Raw genomic sequence first — 23,345 nt, 5'->3', positions numbered from 1 at the left:
GTTTTGTTGTGTCACTGATGGGAAGCTTTATCCAACTATCATCATGTGGTTGGGCATCAGTGGTTGATGACTGGAGCATTTTTATTTTGACGCTTTTTTTTTTTTTTTTGCCCCTTAGATTCCCTTTGCATGCTGCTGAAAAATTTCATCCAATGGTCATGACTTGTTGTTGGTCGGATGGTTGATGCAGCCGCTAGAAGCATCATGCATCTTTGTCAATACTAGAGTGTCGGTTTTCGTCTAGTAGTTGTCATTGTCTCTAATGGATTGTTCTTTTCTTTTCAATTTTTTGTTCCTTTCTTTCATTCTTTTTTTTTTTTTCGCCTTCACTGCCACTTAATCCCAACGTCTCTGCCCGGTAGTATCACCTCTGATTGTTGCCACAATGGAGTCTGGCTCCTACATTGTCGAAAAAGAGGGGTAGTTGTAAGGTTTGTAGAGAGAGAGGAAAAGAATAAAGAGTTGAGACGGAGAGAATTTTTTTTAGGGGGAAGGGCGGCTATGTACAAAAGAGAAAAAAAGATATGTATTTTAGGAATTCTTTTAAAAAAAATTACTTTTTGTCCATTGTGACTTTTTCTTTATAATTCACTTTTTTTAAAATTAATTTTGTTTAAGATTTTCTACATTTTTAGTATTTCCTTTTTTTTTTTAACTTTTGCATTTTTCAATTTTTTAATTTCTCTCTTTTTTTTTTCTTCTCACGCTTTTTTAACACTTTTTTTTTTTTGTTGTACTTTTTTTAATAACTTTCTCCCTAAATTTTTTTAATAATTGTTTTTCAAATTCTTTTTTTTTTATTTTACAGAAAGCTCATAACTTGTGTCCAAATTTCATTATCAACTTCTCAAGGGATGAAAAAAGTCAACTTTTTCCCTATTCACATGAAAGTCAAGCACGTCGACGATGGAGTTGAAGAAGCATAGTTGCACAATAATTTTGGTGATGAAGGGAAGTCGCACCATTATTTTGGAGTTGAAGTAAGGCTGCAACATTATTCTTTTTAAAGGAGGCAATGCAACACCAAAAGAAAGGTGGGGGGTCTGAATGAGTTATCCGTTGACCCTAGAGGGGTCTGAGTGAGTTATATTCTGACCCTAGAGGTGTCTGAGTGAGTTATATGCAAACCTGAGTTATATGTCGTCCCTAGAGGGGTCTGAGTGAGTTATATGCCGAGTCTAAAGGGGTCTAAGTTATGCAGTTGGGACTTATTCTTTACAATGACATTTTTGCAAGGAAATGGTTCACCTTATTGGAAAGGGATATTTTAATTTTTTACCTTAACTTTTCACGTTTTTCACCTAATATAGGTTTTCACCTTCCACATCAGACATTCTTTATGCCTCCTACATCAGACTTGGCTTTGCACCTTCTGCATTGGACTTGGCTTTGCGCCTTCCACGTTAGACTTAGCTTTATGTCTTCCCAATAAAACCTGTCTTTGCACCTTTCACATCAGAATTGACATCATTGTTGGGTTCGATTTCCTAAATCTAATGTATCTTGTGGTTTTTAGTTTTGTTCACACAAATTATTTATCTAATAAAATCATAGGTATTTTATTTGACATTTAGACAGCAATGAATTCAATCCAATAAATCAAGATCCAAGGTTATATGATGTTACTTGAATAGTATGTGGTTCATGTAATAACCTAAAAAGTTTGCAGTAAATGGATGAAGGATGGGTGCCTTATCCTGGTAACACGGCGAATACAACCCACTTTGTAATGGTTACATGAGATGTAAGTGTTACAAACAATATGAACTATATTGTTCGTGTAAAGACATGTGAGTGGGGATATCTTGTATAAAGTTGTTTATACATAGATGGGACCACGAAATAATTAGTTTCTCTTTATAACACTGTTCCTTGAAGAAACTAATATTTCACTAAAATGACCATAGGAGATTTGACCTTAATCCTGAGTGAGTTGTGAATTCATGTTTATAACGACAATCCTTTGATCTGCATGGTGAGAGTGGTCATGATAATCGACTCAATAAGCCTACCATTTCGGGATTTTTCTGATAGAGAACTGGGAACACAACTACACAAGATGAAATTCACTCCTTCCCATTCCTTGGGAAAGTAGATAAATTGCTCCCTTAATAGCTGATTCCAGGTCTTGAACAATGAGGCCTCAAATTCTTACTATTCCGAAAGGCGTTAGTTTATAGTTGGACTCTAAACTGTTTGTTCATTAGAGGAATCAGTGGTACTTAAGAAGTTAGATGTAACTACATGGGTAAAATGGTATTTTGATCCAACTATAGTTATGAGCATTTGTGAAGGGTCATCACTCTATTGATTGATTATATCCATGGACACAGAAATATATCTACAATGTGAAGAGTGTGTACTATCACTCTTTAGTGGAGTGTTTGATACTTAATGAATATTGATTAATTGGATTAAAAGAGTTTAGTCAATTAATCTCATATCATTTGAGCTTCTAATCTATAGGTTCATAAGATCTCCCTATTAGCTCACTAAAGGATAGTAATGTGGAATGATTTAAATTGTTCAAATCAAATCAAGGAATTTTATATTAATGAGATTAATATATAATGGTTAATTATAGAAGGATTGTATTGACAACCATAGATTCTTCTAAAGTCACATCGACATTATTTTCTTCATTCCTTACATTAAGAACTAAAATAGTTTTGTCTCCTCGGATAGCAATACTTAGCTTTGAAGGAACTCTAATTACAGAGGACCTATGAGCAGAAGAAAATCGTCCAAACTCCATTGTGAAAGAATACATACATTCAAAGTCATACTAAATAGATTATGCATTAAATCATAAATTACAACATGCTTCTTGAAATAAATACAAAGGTTAGAGAGACAATACCTTTGAAGAACACTTTCTTCAAGTATATCCCTCGATCAAGCACGAACGCAATGAACAAGAACTCGATCTCCCTCAAACACTAGCAACGAGTATAAACTCGATCCTCGAATAACTGGACACTACCACAAGATTACCTTAGTATTCTCAGTGTGAGAATCCAGAAGTTGTGGGTTCTGGCTTATTTTGGTTGGAGGGAAGATTTAGAGTGGAGGAAGAGATGATCGAGTAAACGATGAACTATCGTGTAGAAGATGAAAGTTTATCACATAGACTGAATACTCGATCGTGTAGTCTCTCAAGCTATCGTTTAGTAAACTCAATGCTATTGTGTAATCACTTGATAGTTAATAATGTAAGTCGTGTTTTTGTAGAATAATTTTAAAATAACTTTTTCATCTTTATTCCACTTTGCCATAAAAACCGTATAACCACCCACTAAAGGTGGTTATGGAGAAAAAGAAATTTAATTATCATATAATTAATAAATTATAGATAAATACAATAACTAACTTATCATGTTATATTTATAACATATAATTTTAATAGTGCATCATATACAATATATAAACCATAGTTTTTTTTTTCTATTTTATAGCATTTAAATTAAATCATATTTATATTAAACTTAATAACTGTGAATCTTATTCATAGAAATCATATTTGAATCATATTCAAAGATTAGTTCTTCCAATCATACAATAATGTATCAAATACATTATGTCAATTATATCATATATAATTTAATTAATTTAATTATATCATATATAATCAAATTCCCTCTTATTAATTTGAACATTTTAAATTAACCCAAAAACTTATTCTCAACTTGAATCCATTGAGCTACCAAGGGGACATTATGGACCTGTAGCTTGAAGCTCCAACGGTATATGAATAACTGACTAAACTCTTTAATCACATTATCTACCATCCGTTAACTATTGGGCACTCCACTAAAGACCGACAGCTTCATTCTTCACACTACAGATATATTTCTATGTCCATTAGATATAACCAATCAATAGTATGATAACCCTTCACAAATCGCTTGTAAGTACAGTTGAGCCAAATTACAGTTTTTCCCCTGTAGTTACATCTAATTCCTTAAGTACCACCAATTCCTCTAATAAACAATAGATCATAGTCCCACTATGACTAAACCCCTCTCGGGCCAAGAGAGGGTGTGGCGCCATATTGTTCAAACCTCGGAGTCAACCCTTAAGGGAACAATTTATCCACTTACCCTTGCTTTTGGGAAGGAATGAATTCCATCTTGTGTAGCTGAGTTTCCAGCTCCCCAATCAGATGGATCTTCAAAATTGTAGGCTTGTTGAGTCAAAAATCTAGCCACTCTCACCCATGCAAATCAAAGGACTACTCTCATAGGCATAATTTCATAACTCACTCAAGATTAAGGTCATGTTACCTATGGTCATTCTAGTGAAATGAATGTCTCAATTATGAACAACGTTATATAACAAGACTAAATATTTTTTGGTTCGGTTTTATACAAACTCCTTTGTATAGAATATCCCCGCTCACATGTCTAACACACAAATGATCAAGACCAGATCATTTGTAGCACATTACAACATTTGTAACACCTATAAAGCGGGTCATACTAGTAGTGTCACAAGGATAAAGTATCCCTCCTTATCCATATACTACAAACTATTTAGGTTATCATTTAAAACACGATCCATTTGTATGTCTCCACATACATGTCTAAGTTACAACGATAACCATGGTTCTTAGTTTATTGGTTTGTGGTTAATGCAACTAAAATATTAAATATTACATAGACTAGAGTGAATAAAATATCATATATTATAAATCACAAAATGTTTGTTCATGCAAGTGTTTACAAACTACAGAACCCTACGAGATTCAGGACATCAACCCTAACAAGCTTCAAATCGTGGGCATAGTTGCTAACTCTTCAAAAGTGTGAGGCTTTATACCTTGAAGAATGGAAAGAAGTCCCCAATGCATGCCTTGAATGCACATCTCAATGGCGAACAGTTCAATGAGATAGTCTTTGCAATCCAAACTTATAGCTCTCAAACAATTTATGTTCCCATCTATCAATTGACTCTGACTCGAGGTCAATGTACCAGTCAAAAGCATTTTCATTTAACGTTCGAACAAATTATTTGAATAATAAGTCCTCTCGTGTACCAACATATTCACATGTTTCGATAAAATGAGCAACATGTTGCTTTGGATTACCCTTCCTATCAAATTGTTGAAACTTAGGTGGTTGTATCCGGTTGGCATTATTAAATTATCAATTCTCTTTGTATATAGTTTAGAATACAATAGAGAACTTTGAGAAGTACCACCATACTGGGCCCTGATAGAGTCTGTGATCATATTTTGCAATTGTTGTACTGACAACGAAGCAATTGAAGTTGATTGTTGTCGTTGGTTATCTTGCAAGATTGTCTTCCCTTTGTCGTTATCCTTAATAGAAAGTGCTTGGCTTGATTCAGCAGCATCATGATTTTCAATGTGATTCTTTAGAGACGCGATTTCATAATCTCTCTCTTTGATTGTTTTCATTAGCATGCTCACTTTCTTTTCTAGTTTAGTCATTCCGGGTACTATACACATGAGTGAAAGATAGAGACCTACCTTGCTTTTTTCGTGGTGTTGTTGAAAGCGAATTTGGATTCTTCATCTGTACCCATGCCTATCATCATAACTGACATTATATTGGGTTCCGAAGCTTCTTTGCTTGATTGTTCAGAAGATGACGTGGCTTCATTAGACAATGGATTCTCTTTTATGACAATTCCGCTATTTGTTGATTTCAACAGTTGCTCCCATGTATTCTTCGCGACCTCAAAGGGTTACAGCTCTTCAGATCGTTGAATTTCCTTGGAACGACTTCCGATAATTATTCTTGTGTAAACATCTTTGAAGTTTTGGAAGTGTTGTTTTTAAATATCATGACTTCTTTTTGTTGTAGAGAAAGAGATGAAAGATAGAGATAGTCCCACTGGGCGTGTCAATCAGTTCACACGAGATTTCCAAAGAAATTTAATTCGTGTAATTTTTGTACTGATTTCAATATAGTATAGTGGATACAAACTCTAATGGTCGATCCTTTGATGCCTTCTCTCAAATATGGGATGAAATTTAAAATTTATAATTCTTCAATCTTTAAGGAGTTGCTTTGAACTTCATTCTTGTGAGCTTCCAATCCCTAGAATGAAAGGGGAAAGTCTCTATTTATAGAGGTTTCCATAGGGTTTGTATGGGCTTGGGCCCAGTTGTTTGTTGGGCTTAGACTAAAATAGGGCTTGGACCCAGTCTTTCCATTGGCCCATGTTTTTGTCATGGATTTGAATTGGATGTGAATATTGGACCCGAATGACTTTAAACTACACGACTTGATTGAATTTATAATTTTCAAATAAACTTGGGCGTTGTAATGATGTGGAAAAATTTAATTAACCGAAATTTCTCATTCAACATCTAATTTTTATTATTCTAATTTTGTTTTCTTAATTACAATGTATTTAGATTCAAAAACTCATTTCAATAAATTTCATTTAATTTTATAGATTGTTCACCATATTTGTTTTGCCCCATTTTTATTATTTTTAAGTCGCTTATCAAATTGCAATTATATTTTAAACATTCAAATTCACATGCAATACATGTATCATTAAGTTGTATATATAAATAGGACAATTTAAGAGAATCTTTTGTTTCCACTTTTATCCCTACTTTACTTATAAATTTCTATTTTATCCTTTCTAGATGAGACACAATTCCTCGACACAACTAATATCTATGGATAACAATTGTTCAAACAGGGATGGTTAAATATTGAACTGTGCATGTATAATAAAAACAGTGTTATTTCTGTGCATGGTTGAAAAAGGAATAATACAGATAATCAAGGAAACTAAAAAATGGAGAGAAGCAATTGAGAAGAATTTGTCTAGATGGACGAATAAAAGTTATTTTTATGTGTACAATTTTAATTTTATAATTTTTCATGACATCAAATATTATTTATTTATTGTAATTTTAGAAAAGAAAACATTTAGAGTTTTTTCTTTAGATAATTTAAAACTTTAAATTAGAACTTTGAAATTCTCACCGGGATTTGGACCAAAATCTTGAAACTAGTCAAAAGTACTGAACTAAATTGATGTTTCCTTTTCTGGTTTTCTTTTTTTTAATTATCCTTAATTTTATCCTCTCGCTAAAAGAAATAAAATTTTAAAATGAAAACCCTAATAGAAAGAAAATGCGAGAAATAGCTAAAAAAATTTATTCTTGTAAGATATAAAACCAGACCGACTGCACATCTCAATTAAGATCCTTATACAACACTTGCATTATCATTCATCATAACGTTGAACCTTCCCCCAAAAAACAAATAACACAAATCACTCTCCCATCCTTATAATACAGCGAATTGATTCTCCCTTCAGCATGTAATCAAATGCTTTGTTTATCTCAGAAAATGGGACTGAATGTGTTATGAACTTCTCCAATTCCAGCTCCTTCAACAACACATCAAAATAAACTCAGATATCAGATGGCAGATGCTAAATAATACAAATCAAACCTTTTTTTTACCAGTTCTTAGGATTTTACCTTCCTCATGTACTGTTCAACGACCCCTGGAATGTCGGTTCGGGGTTTGTAGTTTCCGAAGAAGGTACCCTTCAGAGTCCTCTCATTTAGGAGATTCATTGGATGAGTTTTGAATGCATCGTCTTTGTTCGGCACCCCAACGAGTACAGCAACACCCCAACCCTGTCAAGTATATGTATATTTATATGTCTTTATTTTTGGGTTGCTCTTTTGTATAAAAGAGAGAATGAGATTGGTAAGGGAATTACATCGTGGACACATTCGAATGCTGAGATCATTGCCTGAATGCTTCCGGTGCATTCGACACTCCGGTCGACTCCTCCATCAGTCATCTCGGCTATCACCTCTTGAACAGGCTTGTTATGATCCTTTGGATTCACAAACTCGTTGCAACCGAATTTCTTTGCTGCAATCGTTGAAACAACAAAGACATTTATATACATGATAATCAATCCAGAAATTAGAACTAAGAAAGTTGTCATTATGTAATTTGATTGTACCTTCTTCGAATCGACTTGGATTCAAATCAACACCAATGATCCTGGATGCACCAGCAATTCTCGCTCCTTCAGCAGCCTTGTCCAAGGGAAGTGAAGGGATTAGAATTTATGAAAAAATAGTAATCAGAATCTGCAAGTATTGAAGTTGAATTATGGTAAGCTTACTGCAAGGCCAACAGCTCCAAGTCCAAAGACTGCAACAGATGAACCCTTTTTTGGCTTTGCAACATTCAAAGTGGCACCAAGCCCTACATTTCAAATCAAATTGATTCAGTTCATGTCAGCTTCTTAAATCATCCATGGACCAAAAACTAAATATAGAAGACCCAACAAATAAAAATCAATTAATGAGGGAGGAAATAATATGACAGGGGTTTGAACATATCTCTTAGAGCACCTAATATAATACCATCTTAAATATTACATCATAAATCACCAATTGACTCAAAAGGTTGAATGCAAATTTAATATTATATCATCTAACATAACTGAGGATCATTAAACACTTCATATAAACAGGGGGGAAAGCTTCTCCAAACCTGTGGATATGCCGCAGCTAAGAACACAAACTTTATCAAGAGGTGCGGCCGGGTTGATCTTGGCCAGACAGCCAACATGAACAACAGTGTATTCGCTAAAGGTCGAGGTTCCAACAAAGTGATGGATTGGCTTTCCATTTATAGAGAATCTTGACTTGCCGTCATTGATCATAACACCACGGTCAGTGTTGATTCGGAGAAGATCACACATGTTGCTCTCCTCCGATTGACAATGGCGACAATCCCCACATTCACCAGTGAATACAGGAAGAACATGGTCTCCTGGCTTGAGATCTGTCACACCCTCCCCTACACTCTCCACAATTCTGATAACAAACAAACAAAACAAAAAGAAGATAACATCAGGTTACTATCAAACTAACACGCACAGATTCTAATTGCAACCATGATATAGAAAAAGAAATCATTATTTACCCTCCAGCTTCATGTCCAAATATGCGAGGAAAGAGAGGTGTTTGGCCCTGAAATACACAAATGAAGCCATTTTGAGATGCCTATATCAAAAATTATAAACAAGAAAGATAGCAGAGACAGCAAAATATGCTCCAAATCATGTAGAATAATAAGAACAAAATAGTAAAACAACATTACCTTGGCTTCCCAGAAGTAAACATCAGTGTGGCAAAGAGCAGTGAAGAGGATTTTGACACGGACTTCATTAGCTTGTGGTGGTGCCACTTCCACTTCCTCAATTACCAGTGGCTTTCCAGCCTCCCATGCCACCGCAGCTGTAACACAGAAAAAGGAAAAGATTTATAAACAACATTTTGGTTTGACAAATAACAGAATCATGAAAACTAATCATGGAATATGTAAAAAGACAAAATGTTCTAACCATCACAACTAGTAAATCACACAGGCATATAACTACACTAGGAAAAAGAATGAGAGCATTTGAAAACTATGTTCTAAACTTTGTGCCCTAAAATTTTGTTAAAGGGCCCATCAGTGAACTCAACATTAATTGGGAAGGAAATAACTTTACAGCAGTTCAAACTTTGGACCTCAGAAACTCAAAAAGACACAATGTATCTCCTTAACAATGCATTCATTGGAAAAGTTACTGAATGAGGCTATTACAATGTAACTGTCCATAATAACTGTCGATCATAGTAGTAACCATTCTTGTGGCCCTGTATCTACATCTGTTCCTTTTTCCTTATTCAATAGGTACTTAACATGTCAAAAACAGAAACCCCAATCCTAAAGCATATAGCATAAGGGAACTTGGCAATATAACTAAAGAGGATCATTTATCTAGGCCAGTTTGATAATAATTTCGTTTCAGCTTTTCAGCTTTTTATAATTGTACTTTTTTTCCCCGACTATTTTTTACTAGATATGGGTGAAAGTAGCATTCATACATTTAATTTTCAAAAACAAAAAACTAAAACCCCATTTGACAGCGATCTTGATTATGAAATTTATACACGTTTTCTCCTATACTTGAACGCGGAATCAAATTAGCTTTAATTGACACCTAAAATGAGTAAAAGTAGGCAGAAAGAGAGAAAAAGAATACCCAAAAACAGAAATTAAAGAAAGAAAGAAAAAACATAAACCCCACATGAATAAACTTGGTAATTGAAAAGAAAACCGCAGGGAAGAGGAGAATAATAATACCTTTGCATTTGATGACTTGACCAACAGTGCTCGACATAACTTGAAACGATCAAAGATTGAGACGAATTTTCAGATATTAGATTTGTTTGTATGACGATGAAGAGTGTGGATAGAAATGAAAGCATTTTATAGAGTGAATGAATGAAAAAGGCAAAAACCCAATAGCGGTTTGCGGCGAGGAAAGCCGCTGCTGGGTAATACCGTGTCCAGTTTCCCGACGCCTCGGATTCCAGGTGGCGACTCCTGGTATTTTTGGTCAAACGCTTTATTGAACTAATCCAACGGCGGAATACTGTCCATGGCTCCACCCTCATATTCCTCAGTTTTTTAAAGGGAAGGAATTAATGTACTTTTGAAAATAAAGCATATAGTCCAAGCTTTATGCTTGTTCAATTTTCATATTGATGGTTAATCTTTTTTTTAAAAAAAAAATGTAACTTGATACTACTTTCATTGATTGTCTCCTTAGTATTGTTCTAAAATAGGAAGGTCAAAAAAAGGATTTTTTTTTTTTCTTTTTTACAAAGGTATTGAATTGTATTAAAGATAAATCATAAATGAACTTCATAGCATGAGATCAAGCACAATTAAAACACAAACAAAAGAGAAAAAAACAATTAAAAAAAGAAAACAACTACCACAAAGAAAGTCCTATAGAACTCATGGAAATAGATCTAAATGGGAAGAGTCGACATAATTCTCCTTAATAGAACCTTCAAGTCACATAACAAAGAACAACATCATATCACATAATTTGACAAATCACCTCGAGAAGTCGCAAGTTAACCAATAAATGTAAATATTACGTTCCCTCCAAATATGATAAATAGCAGCACACCAAGCTTATAACACCTTAAGGCCAGGATTCAATATATAATTACCCTGACACTCCTCTGCATCTCCTACAACTTGACAATACATCATCTTTACCTGTCTTAAGCTACTTCCAAGAGTGAAGACTATCCCCACAAACCACCAATATGCATCCTTTCAATATGCTTTATCTTCACACACATGTTTTCTAAGAAAATTCTTAAGAGGTCAACCAATATTAAATCACTCCAAGCTAAGCATACTTAACTTTAAAGTTCTTAAGATTGAGCAACTGAAAAGAAATGTACACCATGTTGGTATAGGAAATAATTTTTAATTCTTTTAAGTTTTTTTAATCATATTTTCATATCCTCGAGATCCAACAAATGCACTATCATTAAGGTTGAAAAGGCAATCCTTAAAATCTGGCTCGATAATCATTTGTCGTTAGTTTTTTGTCATCCATTTCCTACACAAATTTTGAAATTTTAAGTGAAGTTACAAAAATTAATATATATTGTTAGAAATGTTGTGTTGACAATACTTGTTTAAGTTTACGTGATGTTATCAAGGTTGTCTCTGCATCTGTTAAACCAGATAGGTTTGTTTTTGTGAAATGTTGATCCTGTGAAATACATTTTCCTTATCTGGAAAAGTTTGTCTATAGTCTGTGTGCATATTTCCTTCTTTTCCTATGTGTGCCTACTTTAGCATCTAGGGTTTCTCTATTTCTCTTCCGTCGTGCACATTTAAAGGAATGGTCTTTGGAGGTAGAGGTTAGTTGTTTTAATGAAAACTACAAGCGCCATTGTCTTGTGAGAAGTTTTCACAAGTGTTTGTGTCAATCCTTGATGAGATGAAGGTCAAAGTTGCTGTAAGGTTGGAGACTTACTCCAAGTCGTATTGTTTTCTTCTGTAAACATATTGAGAAGGGACTCTCGAGCTTAAGGGAGCCTAAGTTATTCAAGTGGAATGGTCTTCATTTGAGAAAGGAAAAGTAAAAGTCTTTGTGAGAGGAAATCTCACGGCTTAAGGGGAGCTTAAATCTTTGAGAGCAAGTCTTAATCTTAGCATGAGCTTAAGTAATTCTTCACTGATATTCACACTTAGAGAGAGCCTAAGTTGTTGTAAGTGGGAGTTTCACATCTAGGGGGAGCATAGTTGAACAGTTGATTGATTAAATACGAATGTCACTATAATCTTGTTATAGTCACAGATAAGTACTAAGTTGTAATGGCTTATCATTTATATTAGTGAAGTTATCTTTTCTGGGCACATTACTTCCCAAACATAGGTGTTATTTTATCGAACTAGGTTACCAATCTTTAGTGTCACTTTTATTTGTTTGTTTGTCATTGTTTAATGTTCCGTGAAATGCTGTAACATTATTTCTTAACAACTTTTGACATGCAATATGTATACTCTATTTATTTTCATTTATAGTTGTGAAAAAATCTGAACTCAGCTAAAAAAAAATCAATTGTTTTATTAAAAGAAATCAAGACCGTAACACAAAGAAATTGTGAAAAAAAAACTTTTAAAAATAAAACTAAAATTAAAATCGTTATGGTAAGGAACTTAGTACCTATTTAAATTGACTTTAAAAAAAAGTATTTTATTAAAAAAAATCATTTTATATAAATTCTTTTGATAAAAATAGCTATTTTGAGTGGTGATCGAGAACTTCAATTTTGTTTCAAAATAATTTTTTTTTAAAATTAAATATTTGAGAAGTTAAGCCAAAACGCATCCAAATTATTTTTGTTTTACAAGATTCAAACTATGGGCTGCGACAAAAGAGAGGCAATCAAAAGTGAAGTACGCTACCTCCTAGGTGAAAAGGTCAACTTTGAAAAGACAAGCGTACAACACTTTAATAAACATATATCTTTCCATTCAAAACAAAATTATATATTTGTTTCCCGCTGAAATACAGTAATCATCTCATACATATTATAGGTTAAATTTTAAAAAGCTTTTCGAATTTTGAAATGTTTTTTTTTTCAACCTTTGAAGTTTAATTCTTTTTTTCATAACAACACTTTCAAGGTTCTTGTCCTTAAATATTTGACGAAAAATTATGTATTCATGTAGTGGAAATAAATTCGGAGTTTAGGGTTAACAAAAAAAAAAATGAAATAACAAAAAATTGGATGTGTAGAGTTTAAAGAGAGGAAGACGAGAACCCCATAGACAAAGTTCTCAAAAACATCACATTGTTGTGAAATTAAGGAGCACAACAAAAATACGGGTATGAAAAAAATATAATATAATAATAATAATAATAATATAATTTTTTTAAAAAAACTAAAATCATGGCAAAGTGGCAAGTGGGATGTGGACTTACATGAATAATTACAAGACACATGGATAACATGAAGATTGACACATGACCTTTGAGACACTAAACAATATACATCTATTTATTATTATTATATTCATAATACACATATTTTATTTCATTTTATATGTGTGTTTGACTTGTTCACATATGTACATATAAACTTTTGTCTAAGAATCTAGCGGTAAAAACCTATTGTGATTATTTTAAAATAAATTTCCAATTTCAACAATTGAAATGCAACTTTTTCAAATCGAGTGTAATTGAAATCAACTTTATACTTAATTATTATAATATTTTATTGTATCATGAGTGATAATCTTCGTTTAAAATTTCGGTCAAATTTTCGATTTCTCTCAATTTCTCAAAATTTTTAAAATTTTGACATTTTCATTGATATTTTGATATTTCCATCGAAACTTTAAATTTTCAATCTTTCAATGTTTTTTTCCTACGATTAACTATGCTAGCTCAAGGAATTTTTTTTTCTCTTTTACCATAAAAATTTTTTTTTTCAAGAAACCATATATTTCTATTAAAATAATAAGAATTGTTTGGGACGCTGAGTTGATATAGGATGTCTGGAGTTTATATGTTTGGGGAATTCAATATATCTGTATCTGTATCTGAGGGGTGCATAGTTGTTTTTATCTCAATTCATATGTATGTGTATGGGGATGTAGAGTTGAGTTCATATGTTAGGGATATCTTGCCCAATTTTTTAAACTCTAAATAGTTTGTTTATATGATGACTGTTTTAAAAAAAAATTAAATTATTTAATAATTTTACCTATCTTTGTTTGATTAAAATATGAATCGTAAACTTTTTTTCTTCTTTTTTAGAGTATATGTACTTTGATAATGATGAAATATGGTATACAGTATAATTTTGAATCAAGGAGGAGGAGGAGGAGGAGGAGAAGGAGAAGGAAGTAGAAGAAAAAACTTGTTTGGTCTCTTAAAAACTCAACTTCTGAGAGGAGAGATCTGAGGAGAAGAAACTAAGGTTTCAAACGAACTGTTGAGAGATACCAACTTGGTGACTACACTGTTGATATAGGAAGTGGATGAGATACCATCTTAGGGGCCAAACAATGAGATACTTCATATCCCATCTCATTCCATCTTAACTTGAGCCTCCAAATGGCCTCAAATATTTTTTATTGAATTTTCACATTATTTCACTTCAAACTTGAATTAACATGAGTTCTATAGTATTACTCTCATTTTCTCTCGAGCTCTATCCACTTGTAAAGTTTTCTTTTTCTTCTTTCTTTTCCATTATGTTGTGTTACGTTTAATGTTATGTTTTTATATCCCTCTTATGTTTAATACTATGATTCTTCTATTCTTATTATATTATGTTAGTTTAATAATATGGTTTTTCATTTTTGTATCCACTCCATTTTATAATAAACAATTGACAATTGTTTTATATGCAAATATTTCATGTCCTTTTAATTTCGTAATTAATTTTCAATATTTGATATTAGTTTTTGTAATTATTTTTTCATTTTTTTAATTTCTTCTCTCTCAACGACATTTGACACAAATATTTTATAATATACATCTAAAAGTTGTCTTACTTTATAGAAATGATGCTTAAAAATGGTTAACTATAGTCTAATTACGCCACAATCAAAGTTAAATTAACTAATGATAATAATTTCTATCTATTTCCATAAAATTTCCAAAATTTCCATCAATATCGATATTTCTATAAAATCTGGACCTCGATACATCGACTCGAATGTGGGTGTAATCAAGATGAATTTGTTTTTTTTCTTTTTCTTTCTTCTCGAAGGGATTTCATTTATCTCTAAAAGTTTTCATGACCACCGGTAAAGAAGATGAGTTAAAGTTATGATAATAGTTTAATAGTTTTTCTTTTTCTTTTTGAGGAAAATAGTTCAATAGTTTATTTGTGCATTTTGAGAGTTTTTCGATGCGGTTGTGCTTTCGTCGTAGTCTTTCTATTTGATTGTTGTGGTTGTGTGTTTCGAGATTTCATTGCCGCGATTCCGGCTACCTGATTATGCGGGAATCCCTAGTTTTCCTCTCTGAGGTTGATTGAATCTCTCCTTATCTGATTGTCGGTCTGCTTCACATGGATCCCCCGGGCAGAAGTTTCCCGACATTTTCTAAAAACGAATTCATATTCAAATACAAAATACACACCTCTTCGGGCCTATTGATCAAACTTCCCAAAGAATTTCTTCTGCTCCTCCTCCAAATAGGGAAAGATACCCTATAAATCATCGTTGGTTATTAGGGGCATCCCGAAAATGTCCGGGTCGAAATATGGCTTTCAAATTCTGTTCCGAATTAGTGGATGCTGCCAAAAAGAGGGGGATTAATTGATTGGATACCCGAGAACCATAATCTTTCCTAGGAACTCCTTCGTCCTCTGAGTCTATCGGCATCTTATTCGCCGTATCGGCTCACCCCTGGGCTATTCGTCGCGTTGACTACTACCTTTTTGACATGTTCTTCATCGCGTAGCACAGTAGATTGGTTTTGGAACAATACCGAGAAAATCATTGAAAATTCCCTATTTATTATCAACACTAATGTGAAATACACAACCTTGACTTCGACCCTTTGCCTATTGGTGAAATAAATAGCTTTCTTCGCTCCGCGAATGAGAGAGAAACTCAGAGGAAAAAACACGTTCTCTCTTTGTGAGGTCCGAAAGTGGAGAACGGATAGCATTCTCTGAGCACATAGGATTAAACGTAAAGCTGCGCTTTCTGGCGGAGTTTTAGGCGGCAAGAGACTTTAGGGCTTGTTGGAGGTGTTTCGACACTTTGAAGTTACGTTCCGGGGATTCATGTTAGCTTTTAAAGACTTAGTGCGTGCAATTAACAAGAAGTTCCCTGCGGGGCTATTCCCAGTTCCCCATCTCTAGAAGGACATAGTGGGAAAATAGTTTTAAAAAGGAGAAACGGCATGAGAAAGATGCCGGTGGAGTTCGTTCCGGAATCAAGAAACCGAATAGGGTAGACATAAAAAGCTCTACGCACGCCTGAAGCAGAGGAAGAAGAAGAAGAGAGGCAACTGACTTCTTGAGTGAGACTAATGTCTTTGTTTCATGCATGAAACTCCCTCAACTTACCTTTAATGTAATATACGAAAATCACTCATTTACATCGCTCTCAAGTAGACTCGGAACTCTTCACTTTTGTGCTAGCGTAAATCTAGAACTTAGCATATGATTGGGGGTGATTCATTTTAGTTCTAAAATATCTGAGGGTTTACTACAAGAAAAATGAGTTCTCCCGACGCCAAAATCAAGCGTCGGGAGTTTGGTCATTGGGAAAACAGTCTTTTCTCGACAAACGTAAGAAGGCGTTGGGAGTTCGACGCCGTAAAGGCTCGTCGGAGATTCCCTGGGAACTCTTGACAACTAAAATAGGCCATGAGTTGAATTGAGTTTTATATAATATACTAACTCATTGTTTTTGTCCACCAACTTTAAATGTTGTTAGGAGTTGAGTTGGTATATGCCAACTCACCCCAAATCAACTCAACTCTCCCTTCTTTTATAGTTTTCAACGGCTCCATCCATGGTCACTGTCAACGACTTATCGCTTTCACACTCTGGGAACCAAATCCAAGCTCCGACAACTACCTTCGATGACAATTCTGGAGACCTACTCCAGGTCTTGACAACCACCTTCGATGACAACTCCGATGACCAACTTCAGGCTCTAACAACCACATCCGATGACAACTTTGACAACCAACTTCAAGCTTTGACAACTACCTTCGACGACAACTCTGACGACCAACTTCAATACCACCTTTATGCGACCAACTTCGGGCTCCGACAACTACTTCCAACTACAAACTTTGACAAAAATCATGTTCGACGATCAACTTCGATGACCACCTTCGCACGACCAACTCCGAGCTCCGAAAACCACCTTCGATGACCAACTCCAATACCACCTTCATGTGACCAACTTCAGGCTCTAACAACTATCCTCGACTACAAACTTAAGGGAAAATAATCTTTGATAAACAACTTTGACAACCACTTCCAATTATTATAAACAACTTCGACAACCATTTCCAATTATTATAATCAACTTCGACAACCACCTTTGCACGACCAACTTCGGACTTCAAAAACTACCTCCGATGACCAACTCCAATACCACCTTCATACGACCAACTTTAGGCTCCCATAACTACCTCTGAATACCAACTCCCAACGAAAATCATCTTCGATAATCAACTTTGACAACCACTTCCGACTATTATAGAATTGATGATTGTTAAAATATGTTGTAAGGTTTTAGATTATATAAATAATAGTATTTTGTCAACATTAAGTGCAATATTTATACGAAGAAATTTGTAAAGTATAATTTTAGTTAATTGAATTCACATATCAAATGAGTGTTAAGAATATTTGGAAAAGTTTGTAGCATGGTTCTGTAGACTGACTTACAGTGCAAGTCCAGAGTGTCTATATGGTTCATTAATAGATTCTTCATCATCGCCAAGCACTCTTTATCAATTAAAAGTTCTATAAAAGTTTTGCTTAAAAGTATTCACGTTTAAGTCTTATGTACTAATTGATTGTTATTGCTAGTTTAACTACTTGAAAGAGGTTAACATGAGATGATTATTTTGTTTCGGTATCATGAAAATGAAAAAAAAAATATGAGGTTGTGTGGTGCTAGTTTATCTCATGGTAGGATGGTTAGAAGAAGGAAACATATATTTCAGATTGAGGATATTGAAATTTGATAAAACCATGTAGTGGATAGTGAAGAAAGTAAAGGTTGTGCATGTTTAAGCTACGAATAAGTTGTCGAAATGAGGATTTACTAAAGAATAGGATTTTTTTTTTTTTTTTTTCGTGGTTCTAAAGATAATTTTATCACAACAAGGCATGTAATTAGGTACAAGATTGAAGATCCTTTATAGATGAGAAAGAGAAGAAGAGCTTATAGTTCTACTAAAGGTTATTAGATATTAAAGTTAAAATGTTTCAAGAGAAATCTCGAAAAGATTAATAAGTCGTGATAACTATTGTGGTATTGAAAATTGGTGAACTAAGTAAGATATTATGTTTGGTTCTTCATGTAACATGCCTAAAAAGGAGGGGGAAAATTATTAATTGGAGTATAGGTGATAATGACAAAACAAGTTATTGGGTTGAATTATTGTTTTTAAGGTACTTGAATTTTGTTCTTGTTTTTGTTGCGACAAAAAGACTCAAGTTTAATTAACTATGTCAAGAGGAAGGATAAACATTTGAAGTTTTAAAGGAGTGTCAACTTGTGGAGAAACACTATTAAAGTTTCAAGTTTGAAAATGAATGGTAGAGTATATAAAAAAATTGTAAATAGTCACGTCTTTTGGTATAGATATTATATTTCACCTGGAGAGTGAAAAAAAAACACCTTTAATTTATTTGATTTAACAAAGATAAATGTGAGGAAATTAAAAGTATTTAAGGAAGGTCTTATTATCTTGGCAAGGTAAAAGGAAATTAATATGTTCAAGACTTTCAAATACTTGAGTAAGGCTTGGATTTTTAAATATGAGTGATTACAAAGAGTAGGTTTTAGTGAAAGAAAATAATCTTTTATTATCATTTGGAACTTTGGATCTTATTATGTAAGTGCTTTACTACTAGTTCGCCCTCGGACTAGGCATCCTAACTAAGTTGACGTTAAGATTGTGTATGCACATGAAAGCATGATATTCGTATGATGGAATGATTAGCTATGATTTGTTAATGGATGGACTGTTGAGAGTGTTCCGAAAACCTATGAGTTATGTTACTAAGATCATGATAACATATTTATGGTTTGACAAAAAATTTGGATGTTGTATGTTATATGCTAGACTGATGGTGACTGTTAGCACTCTTATTGGGCTTTGTATATTTTACGTTTGTGAATCTTCAGGTTCACCATTTATGATTGATTTAGTGTTCTTAAGGATCACCATTATTGCTATGATATGTGTTCCTTTGAGATCATTAGACTACCATGATATGTATTCTTTCGAGATCATTAGACTGTCATCATAATATGTGTTCCTTCAGATCACTAGACTGTCGTGATATGTGTTCTTTCGGGTTCACTAGACTACCATGGTATGTGTTCCTTCGGGATTATTACTTATGAAAGCTTCGGGTTCACCCCTGATGCTTATGCATATGGAGGTATCCTATGCAATGAGTATGCATAAGATCAAACCACGAAAAAGTAACCACTAGATGTAACTCCGTTGACTAGTCAGATTTCTATTTCACTAGGTTGACCTAGACAATTTAGTCTTAATTCTAAGTGAGTTATGGACTCTTGTTCATGAGGAATTGTCCTTTGATTTGTATGGGTGAGAGTGGTTAGTTCGCCGACTCAATAAGCCTACCATTTTGGGGACAAGACCGAGTGGAGAGTTGGGAACATAATTTATGAGATGAAATTCACTCCTTCCTGACTTTAAGATAAGTAGATGAATGTTCCCTTAAGTGATGTCTCCGGGACTTGAACAAAGGGTTCTACCCTTTCACTGGCCTGTGGGGGGTTTTTGTTTATGGTTCGACCACAAACAAAATGTTCATTAGAGGAGCACTGGTACTTAAGAATGTAGAGGTAACCTAGTAGTAAAATGGTAATTTGACCCAGATGGTATTATAAACACTCGTGGAGGACTAACTTCTTGTTATTGGTCAATATCTATGGACATAGTTGAATATAGTGGAGTGTACCCAAGATTAATCTCACATAGTTGAAGCTTCTATCTATAAGTCCATTAGGTCCCACTAATAGCTCATAAAGGTTATTGAGGTAATTAAAGTAATTTGTAATGTTCAAATTTACTAAGAGAAAGAATATGATGTATGGTGATACATTATAATATACAGTTTATATTTTAATTAAACTTGATAATATAAATTTTGAATTTGATTCAAAAATTAATTTAATGGGAGAATTAAATATTTGAAGGAGTTCAAATATTAAATTTAATATGAATAGAATTCATATTAAACTATAGGTTAAAATTAATACGCATTAGATGCACATTAAAATTATAGATAATATGAGAGAAAATAATTGAATGTGATTCAATTTTAAGTTTAAATTAAATATGTGATATTTAATTTAATGATTAATTAATTTGAGAATTAATTAATTATTTAATTAAATTATTAATTAAATTTAGTTTAATTAAATTAATAGGTTACGAGAGAGGAATGTATTAGAATATGATTCTAATACATATTTAATTAAATCTGAGATATTTAATTATTATTAATTAATTTGATTAATTAATAACTATTTGATTTATTTTAATAAATTAAGTTTTGATATAATTTATTTTTAAATCAAATAAATTTATTATTATTTAATTAAATAAATTAAATTTGATTTAATTTATTAATTAAATAAATAATAGTTTAGCATTATAGAATTGGTAGATTTTTCTATGTAGAAAATTCCCTCAAAGGATTCTACCTCCTCCTATCTCACTTGTTAGCATAGATACATTAGATCTATATTGAATAGATATAATCCTAGGATCATTCATGCTTAATTGTCAAGAATAACATATTGGATTCCATTGCAAAATTGACGGAAATTATAAGGTGGCTAAGTGAGATCTTTCTCTAGATAGGATTCAAGAAAGACTGAGTATTTATTGTTTTGGTATATTGGGGACCATAACCTTAAGGTCTTCTTATATACTAGTTCAATTAGGGTTCCCATTAAACCTAATTAACTAGGAGTGGACTTCTACCCATCAAGTCCATACAATCTAGGATCTTAATTAATTAGATCACATAATATGGCTCAATCTAATAAAATAATTCAATGTGATAAATTATTAATCCACATACATACCCCATACTTTAATTAAACATATTATTATTTAAATACATCTAACATCACTAGCCCAAGAAGAGTAGCAGTGAAATATTTTTGTGGTGTTAACTTGTTTTGCAGTAGAGGAATCAAGATCGTAGATCCAAAAAGTTGGTGAAACACTCCAGAGTCGTTAACGAAAGTATATGTTTCTAGATTTTATTTTTTCGGTTAATTTGTTATTAAAAATCTTTAAATGATTTGAAATTTTTTCTGCGTTTGGGATTTCTACACAACAATTGGTATCAGAGCCATGTCAAAATTTAATTAATGAAGTAAAATTTGCTTTTTTTTTTTTTTTTATTTAAGGTGGGATCTCCATTATGAATGTTAGATTTTACTGCGAACTTATTTTGTTAATTGGCCTTAGAATTTACAATTTTCTATATGCAGCATTCAGGTAAGAGCCTACGTTTTGGGCATTTATTATGAAAAAATTAAGTCTTTTGTAGGCTCTTGCGTTTTGGGAATTTAAGTTGCAAATTAAGTATTCTGTAAGTCTGGGTCTACATTAGGTCATTTTCTATGAAGATCGGTGAAAATCGAGACCAATTTTGGCAAAAAAGGGGAGAAAACAGAGGTACACAGGCTGGAATTCGAAAAAAAATTGAAAAAAAATACGATAGACACAAGCATGATGCCAACATCACGCGTAACATAGAAGATGTTGATGTCAGCCATAGTTCAGTGGTCTAGTCAGTTCGATAGCGGTTCGGTTCAACATCTAGCGTGCGGTTTGTTGACTATTCAAGCAGTTCGTTGACTAGTTGACTAAGCTAGTGATTTTGACCGGTTCGAGCTATTTTTGACAGATTCGAGCATTTTTTCCGTCGGTTCAAGCGATTTTCAATCGGATCGAATAGTTTTGGCCCGATTCGAGTAGTTTTCGGCCGATTCAAGCAATTTTGGTTTGGTTCTGGAGCGGCTAAAGACTTTTTAGGATAAAATTTGTAAAATTAATGTAATTTTATTCTTTAATTTTATCGTAGGGACCAATTAGCCAGTTCATATGCTTTTTAAATGCTTTTTAGATGTCATTTAGATATAATTTCACCTTATTATAATAGTTATAATGTATGGGATAATGCATGATTATTTAATTCCATGATTTATTTAATATAATGATTATGTTAATTTGATGAAATTAATAAAGCATAAACCATATAATTACATAGGTTAAATATAAGCAGTTATATTTAATAGCCTGCTTTTGTATGATTTTCATGTTTAGCTTAATATAAGGAGTTATGTTAATTAAATATGAAAATCAAGATGCATTGAGCATTACATATCCATATATAATTGTTATATTATATTTATGCAATGTATTTTTTATGGTTTAATTATTTAATTAATTAGAATATGATTGTTAATTAATTTAAACTATAAAGAGCATGATTATAGGGCTAATCATTAAAATTTGAAAATAGTTTTAAAAAATTAATGATTAGAAACCATTAATCTATAATCAAGAATTGCGTGCAAATATGGGATCATATGATAAATTAATTAATTTTAATTTTTTAAAAATTAATTAGACCTAATATCATTTTAATTCTAATAGGATTAGAATTATTTCTTACTTAGTTTTAAAATAGTTTTAATGAACTAAGTAAGAAAACATTACTATGATTATAAGGGAAATCTACCGGTTAGATTGTGAAACCTGCATTCCTATTTTCCTATTTAAACTAATAACTAAGAGAATCTGACTAAGTATGAAACCCTGCGCTAAAGAAAAAACTCTCGATGTTGAATAAATGTTCTTCGAAAGTTGGAATTAAATTAAGTGCAAAGTTAACATGAAACCAGGCGATTGTTGCTAAACGCATAAAAATAATTAAGTCAAATCCAGTGTGAATTTGAGAGTTTGACTCTAGGATAAAGCTTGGAAAATAGCTAAGTATTAGATAATGCGTTGGCCTTGTGCTAAGTGTTGGTGTTGTGCCATGCATTGGCCATTAGAATTTGAGAGGTTATTTAGATATTGAAAAAGGCTGAAATATGACCGAGAGGAAAGGTTATGCGAGGACAAGCATGCGACAACCTAAGTTTGAGAGGTTAATAGAGCATGCGGTAGCCCCAAGTTGTGCAGACATAGGCGCAAGGTGCTGGAGATGCGTGCGCGGGTTGATCGTGTAT

The 23,345-nt window shown here is 32.9% G+C and overlaps 1 protein-coding gene across 1 annotated transcript; it reads right to left on the bottom strand.

The window, feature by feature from the left end:
• Nucleotides 1-7,122: 7,122 nt before the first annotated feature.
• LOC120086238 (alcohol dehydrogenase 1) lies at nt 7,123-10,315 on the bottom strand. The gene is made up of 9 exons (XM_039042786.1): nt 10,158-10,315; nt 9,126-9,262; nt 8,949-8,995; nt 8,514-8,839; nt 8,140-8,222; nt 7,975-8,050; nt 7,723-7,880; nt 7,475-7,636; nt 7,123-7,380 (listed from the first exon to the last, which is right to left on the bottom strand). Exons 1-9 carry the CDS (start codon nt 10,192-10,194, stop codon nt 7,264-7,266), a joined length of 1,143 nt encoding a protein of 380 aa, XP_038898714.1. The 5' UTR covers nt 10,195-10,315; the 3' UTR covers nt 7,123-7,263.
• Between the last annotated feature and the right edge of the window lie 13,030 nt (nt 10,316-23,345).

The sequence above is a fragment of the Benincasa hispida genome, chromosome 9 (genome assembly GCF_009727055.1).
Source record: "Benincasa hispida cultivar B227 chromosome 9, ASM972705v1, whole genome shotgun sequence".
NCBI lineage: Eukaryota > Viridiplantae > Streptophyta > Magnoliopsida > Cucurbitales > Cucurbitaceae > Benincasa > Benincasa hispida.
Note: the sequence above shows the minus strand (reverse complement) of the source record. Positions and strands in the feature narration are given on the sequence as shown.